Source organism: Parasteatoda tepidariorum, chromosome 10 (assembly GCF_043381705.1).
Source record: "Parasteatoda tepidariorum isolate YZ-2023 chromosome 10, CAS_Ptep_4.0, whole genome shotgun sequence".
In the NCBI taxonomy this organism is placed as follows: domain Eukaryota; kingdom Metazoa; phylum Arthropoda; class Arachnida; order Araneae; family Theridiidae; genus Parasteatoda; species Parasteatoda tepidariorum.
In genome coordinates, this window is record NC_092213.1 from 37,818,611 (window position 1) to 37,825,992 (window position 7,382).

General features: G+C 32.9%; 2 protein-coding genes across 2 annotated transcripts; both read right to left on the reverse strand.

The window, feature by feature from the left end:
* Positions 1–4,828: 4,828 nt before the first annotated feature.
* LOC122272581 (protein FAM200C-like) lies at positions 4,829–5,416 on the reverse strand. The gene has a single exon (XM_043056423.1). The coding sequence runs from the start codon at positions 5,414–5,416 to the stop codon at positions 4,829–4,831; it is 588 nt and encodes a 195-aa protein (XP_042912357.1).
* Positions 5,417–5,885: 469 nt separating this feature from the next.
* LOC139426838 (piggyBac transposable element-derived protein 3-like) lies at positions 5,886–6,707 on the reverse strand. Its single transcript, XM_071186938.1, has one exon. It carries the CDS (start codon positions 6,705–6,707, stop codon positions 5,886–5,888), a length of 822 nt encoding a protein of 273 aa, XP_071043039.1.
* Between the last annotated feature and the right edge of the window lie 675 nt (positions 6,708–7,382).

A 7,382-nucleotide genomic window follows, 5' to 3' on the forward strand; every position in this document is an offset into this window, starting at 1 on the left:
ATTACTGATATCAATATTCCAAATACTGATTTTTAAGGAATAAATTTAGCCAAAATAGAAAATCTTGCCGCACCATATCTCAAATTTCTTATTGTGGAAAATGTAAAAAAGAAGAAAAAAATACTCCACGAAGTCAAAAATATTTTCAATACTATTTTAATACCATTTTTTCATGGAGAATCCTTTTATTTAGAAACGCTCAACATACACATATGTAAGAAAATAAAAGCTAAAAAAAAATGGCTCTCAACAAAAAGCAAATTAATAATTACCATTAGCATTTATACAAATTGACAAGTTTATCAGTAGTTATAGACTTAATTATTAGAGAAACCAGTTGTTAGTAAATTCAGCACAGAAAGGCTGACCAAGCCAAATGCAACTTGACCCAAAAGTTAATGAACAAAAAAATTTTTCTTATCTCGGGACTAGATTAAAAAAAATATGTGTTATCTAGCGAAAAGGATCTATTCTCAACCAGTATGAACACTTAATGAATAAAATTGATGCATAGCATATATTCAGCAGCTTTTTAGCTCTTAAAACATAATACAACACTACTGTTTTAGTGACAGCCCCATTTTGTTTAAAATATTTTAGTAACTTAGGAATTGTAACTTTCAGTTATTTCTAACATTTTAGATTTGACATTTTCACATGAGAAAGCAAACAATTACAGAATATTGGAAAGTCACATACATTTGTTTAACAGGCTCAATCTGCAACATTTTTAAATTAATTAAATCTATTAAGAGTAGAGCATAATAAAAAAAGTGCGAGGGCACATCAAAGCAGAATCTATTGTTAATTTGTAATAACAAAATATTTAAACGACTTTTTTAATCCTTTAAAACGTTTTTACTACTATTCATAATATTTAAGATTTCTCAAAAATAAAGTTAACTATCATAATATTTGATTTATTAGAGATTTGATTTCATTAAAAAAAATCCTGAATTAAATCAGAGCTTCTAATCTTTAATTTAAGTTGTTTACATTATGATAAAAGCACAAAATAACTGATGGATCATCCCTTAACTGAATTGAGTTTCATTTGTAATTAATTAGAACTATTTGAATTAATAATTAAATTTTAATCAGAAACAGCAATTCTGATAAGATATTGTTCCAATCATAGGTTTATATAAAATATAATTGGTTTTGATGAATAATATATTGAAACACACATCAGGTAAATTTTTGTGCAACAATTGGAAGAATGGTATAAAAAGTCATGTTTATAGGTCTTGTGGCATTTTAACGATTTGCTAAAACTTTTTTTTTTCGGCTCAAGAACTTTAGAACTTAGGTTTGTTTAACTAGAACATTAGGGGGGGGGAAGAAAAATCAATAAAATTTTTAGTACCTCTGAAAAAATTCTAGTGTGCGTGATAATTCCAACGGGTCTGAATAATTAATATGTAATAAGACGAAAACCAAGTTGCTACAGTTACTGTTGCATCTTTAATTGTGGTGTTCACAGCTATGCCACCCATAGTTAACATAAATTCCTCACACCTCAAAATTTATGTCCCTAAAATTTAAAAAAAAAATAATGAGTGATACGAGAATAAAAAAAGACATCTTATAAATTAATTTATAATTTTCACAAAATTTAAAAATTTCAAATGCTAAGACTACAAAAATTAGATACATATTTCAAACATGTGGAGAAATATCTCCCAACAGAGAGAAATTTTATAAAATTCTAATTAATTTTCTCAATTATAAATAAAAATCTCTTGCAACATTTATTCTCGTGAAATTCAATGTGCAAGTTTAAATAGGGAGAGAAATATCCCAGATGAATTATTTTAATCATTTTTCTCTTTTTAAACAATAGCTAAAAATATATTGAAATTTTTAATCAATGGCAAATTGAAACTCTGTTTGTGGATCACGCAATTATCTTTTCCAACAAGACATGGATGCTTTGGGTGCGATTGCAGATCATGTGGATTGAAGACCTGAAAGAAAATTATCTATTTAGATGTACATTAAGTACATATTTAATAAGTTTAAAGTACATTTATATTTAAATTACATGGGGGTATAACCGAAATAGACTTGTAACTAAATTAATTTGCTATTTTACTATTAATAACTAACGAGTTACAATTTAAAATTAACACTTTATTCTTATTTATAATTAATCTTTTTTATTTTGAGCCTCTGTCAATAATTTGTATTTATTGTCACTCCTTTTTATCAGGATAACTGTTATTATCAATTTTAAAAAAACACACACAACTCTAAGAATAGGATAGATTCACAATCAATTATTTTAATCTTAATCAAAGATTTTTTTTTTTGAAGAATCAAATAATTTAAAATTGTGATTTTTTTTTTAAAATAACCTTATTATAGAGAATTTTACTGCCTTTAATTTACCAAAAACTAGATACATCGCAAAAAGTTATTTTTGTTGCTAATCCGAGCAGAGAGAGACTTCCATCACACAATCAAATTAAAACAGGAAAATGTTTTAACTCATCAGTAAATAAGACTGAATTATTAAATTCTTCAAAAGGCTTTCCCCGTCCTAAAATGATTAGGAGAAGCTCATTGGGGTTATTTATTTGTAGGTCAGTTTCAGTCATAAACACTTTCACTTCTTTTTGCTTGCTAGACCTGGAGAACGAAGAGAGTTTCACCGTTTGAAGTCACTGCGCTTTCCAACATTTCATACATATCAATTCAAGAGTTTTATGATATCTTCAGTATCAACATCATCTAGTGTGTTCATTATTATAGATGATAATGCTTCCCTTGTAGCAAATGTCCTTTCTAGCTCTTAACCTGGGTTTCGTCTCATTCATTTGTTTGACCGAAATCTTATTCCGATTTCCTTGGTATAGCTGCGAAGTCTTTCAGCTTCGGTGGTCCGTCTCCCTTTTCTCACCGATTTTACTGAGCTTGTGTATGTATCAGACGTCCCAGAAGACCCTCTACGTGCGACGGCTAAAGGAGACGCCAAAACTTGAGGTCCACCATGAGGAGGCGAAATAGGGCCACCAAGAGGAGGAGAAACTGTAGGAGATGCACGTCCAGGGCGAGAACCGGATCTTCTCGATCTGACTCCTGAAGGAGCAGGTCTTGATGGATCGCATTCAGCATGAGATGCTCGTCCGGGACGAGAACCGGATCTTCTCGATCTGACTCCTGAAGAACCAGGTTTTGATGGATCACATTCAGCTGCAAGCCGTCTCCTTTCATAGGATTTGATCCTGGTCACGGCACCAAATAATAAAGTTGTCTTGGTGTTGATCATAAAGCTTAAATTGGTGTGTTAAAATAATTAGCAGTTAAAAGTAGCCGTATAAAAAGTTAAATATAATGAATAAAATATATTTGGTATTGTACCACATGGTACCCTACAAATATTTAAACAAAACTAAATTTAGTACCACACGTGGTGGTACAAAAATTATTTAAAAGTGGAAGTACAAATTGCGAAAAAGTATTCTCTAGAAGTTAAAAGTAATGAGAATAAGATATGTTAAGAAATAAAAAGAAAACATTAAACCCGCTAGAAAGTAGACAAACAAAATATACTCACAAATTGATATTTATTAAAGACATTATTGGCAGAACAAATTAAGGAATTAAATAAAATTAAACACTAAACATCACATGCTACTACAACTCCATCATTATATAGTAATTAAAAACGTTTCTCCTGCATAGTATCTCGGATTAAATCCAATCAAAAGAAATGTAACACTTCCTACTAAAAAAGTACGACGCTGAAATCTCTATCAAGAGAAAAAAATCAATTGCTTGGGGGCCGAAGCCCCCTCACATAGCTTCACCACTTCCTTACCCCATCTGCTTCACAAAAGAACCGGCTAGAACATTCTTTTCAAGCGTTGCCACTTTCTATCAGAAAGGTCATCACATATCTCCATCACCCAGGTGGTATCAGTGTGTAGATGTCTCTGCATTCCTTCGGCTGGTGGTTGCGTGGTGCACCCTGACCTAGATGTCTCTGCCTTCCCTTAGATGGTAGGGTGTTGGAAGCATACATAAGTTGTGCTCGTTACATTAAAAGTGTTCTATGGAGCTTGCAAGATTGATCAACAAAAGGTGTTACAATTAAGTTGTAACAGGTACCAAGAGGTTTATTCCAAGCAGGTATGCTGCGTCTCCAACGAGATGAGTATGATTGGGAAAATAACGAGGGTTTCCAATCATCTCGTTGTAAACTTCTGAATTTCGGAAAACTCTTGCGTCTTGTACAGACCCGGGGAAAGAGCGAAATACATGCGTGAACATTAAATCAACTGTACATACAGCTTGAAGTATCAAACTATGTTTGTCTTTTCTGTTATACTTTTCGGGGTCTTTTCGCAGAGCTTAAATTGCTATGTAGGAGCTTGATGCGATAGTTAGCTATGGCATTGTCATGTAGGTCTACACCAGTGGTTCCCAACCTTTTGTGGACCATCGCCCCCCTCTTGGGGTTGGCTGACACATATCGCCCCTTTCTCTTTTTGCTCAAAAAACCATTCATTGTTGCTTGTGAGCAACCAAACACTGAATATATGCAATGTTGTTTGATTTTAATTTAAACTGTAATGCAAATAAGGAGGCACATTTATCCTGTCATTTTCATTAATTAAAAAAAAATTGTGCATCCCTTTTTTTTCAGAAAGAAATGATATTTAAAACGGAATAATCAAAACAAAAGTACATTTTTTTTAAATTCATATTTTAATGTAATCAAGAGAAAGTTAAAACGTTAACAACTAAAATTTGAGAAGAAAAAAATGAAGATTGAGAAAGTACATTTTTACCACTTCAATGACTGCCCCGTGCTTGGTGTATTTCAAGTTAAAGCTTGAGTGTCAGGTTTTATGCTCCTCAGATTTAAACGCGGGTCTCCTTTGAAGCAAATGTCCAACCTTTCTCTTTGCATTGTGAGCAGCTGGAAGGCAGAACTAAATCCTGTCTCTACTAAATATGTTGACGGGAACGAGATAAGAAGCGACTCAGTTTGTTTCCACAATTGTGGGTAAGTATCCATAAGCTTTACCCAAGCTAACTTGTAACCATATTTTTTAAAGACGACTTTAACCTCACAGTCATACTTCAAATCTAAAATCTCAGTAGAGGAAGTGAGCTTATCCACAACTTCAAAAGAGAAAGGATCGAAAATCCAATCTGAAATTTCTAATTTCTTTAAATCTTGATTCCATAACTGATCAAGGTGATCAGTAAAAATTACGATTTTTTTTTTCTCGAGAATCTCGATATCTGCCATTGAACACTTTTTAAGAGTTGGAAGTTGCATTAGCTCTATGCGACCAATGTTTGATTTGTAAATATCAAACTTGGCGATGAATGATGATATGATTCCCTTAGCCTTGATAAAGTTCATTTTATTTCCTTGAAGTTTTACGTTGATTTCTTTCATTTTTTCAAGACTATGAGTGAGGTACGCAGTTTCCAACTTGCGTTGCTTCAAACTCTCACTTAAAACAGGATCAGTGGTGTCGAGAAACTCAGTAACCGAATCCAGCAATTCGAAGAAACGACTCAGTTACCTTTTGAAAGCCATCTCACAGCAGTATGCAGGAGCAGGAATTCGATATCTTCATCATTTTCATGGCAAAGTTCTCGGAACAAACGGTTATTAGGAGAATTAGCTTTTATTTTAGTGATGCCAGAAATAACCAATTTTTCTCAGCGAAAAGTTGACGATAAATGACATAATGAATGGTGGGATAACTTCCGGTACTTCTTTTTTAAGGTGACCCAGAAACCCAGTATGACAACCAGGCATGGTTGGAGCACCATCTGTTGCACAAGCACTTACATTTGTGAGGGGTTAATATAATTAGCAATTTTTATCTTTTGAGCACTCGTCGCCTCCTTGAAAAGCTCTATCGCCCCCAGGTTTGGAACCACTGGTCTACACCATTGTAATCGGAAATAACGTTAGGTTGAGTAATCACAACTTCTTTTCTTTTTTTCCGACTGTATCGTTTGGCATTTACAAGGGGCAACATTTTACAGTTATTAGTAACAATTGATACCACAGCATTGTCGTTCCATTTTATTGCACATGTTTCTGCATCCTTGTTGAATGCAAAATCGTAGGAACCGCGATGTTTTTTCTTCATATTTTTGGAGTCATCTAATATGCAACCAGCTATGCGATTTTCGCGAGCTGTGCCAGATGCAAAGAAAATTTCGAAAAACCATAATTCAATTTTCAGAATTTCGAATAAACCATAAGAAGAAAAAAAATTATCAAAATAAATTTTGTGCATCACAGGGTTTGAAACAACGCTAAGTAACTTCGTAACAACACGTGTTCTTAATGGCATATTTTGTTCATCACTTTTAGCCTCAGCACCTCCATATGGAATGAATTGGAAAAGATATTCGTCAGACGAGCACAAACACCAAAGTTTAAATCCAAACCTTACGGGCTTCCCCTTTATAAACATTTTTGATGAATGCCTTCCGAAATAAGATACCATCTCTTTGTCAATTGACAAATGTTGAGAAAATATTCCAAATTGTAGATACTTTTGATTTAAGTGCTTTAAAAATGGGCGTGGCTTAGCAAATTTGTCTGTTTTATCAAGACAAAAGTTATCCGATAAATTAATATTTTGCTTTAGGCTTTTAAATCTGTTTCGACTCATGCATTTCCAAATTATTGGCAGTCCTTTATCCTCATCTAAAGACCAGTACATATCTATTTGGGGAAGTGTATGGTATCTAGAAAGAATTAGTAAATCTAAAAATCTTTTCAAAACGGTTGTCATCAGCGAATGTTTTTGAAAAAATAACTATATCACTTAGTTCTTCATCCATAAACATCTCAAATATTTCTATTGGTGGTTTTCCATCAAGGTTTTGAATCAGAATTTCCGATTGCTCTTTTTCATTGGATGAGGGTGAATTAGAATATGTTGGGTGAATGTTTTTTTTTTCCAATTTAGGTATTATTTCCGATTTCTTTTGCTTTTTATTATTTTTAGTAGTTGTTTTTCTACACTCTTACTCATTATTATTTGTTTATCTTCACTGATCGTTTTTCTTTTCTTCATTGGAGGCACATTAAAATCCTTATCTTCATCATTTTTAGACTCTTCATTTAACTTTTCATTTGTTATACCAGTTTTTGTAAGAAACTATAAAGTACCTGTAATATCTTTTTCTAATGGTTGCTCAGTAAGAACATTATCATCTACATCTTCTTCATCGGTAACAGTATCTACATTAGGAGGAATATACACAGCATCAATTATTACACCAGGATCACTATCATCAGATTCCTCAAGCAAAATCGCTAGAGCTTCCTTTGTTGTCAACGCCTTAAGCTGCCCCTACACTATTAAGCCGCTTGATCAAATGCTTGACCAAAT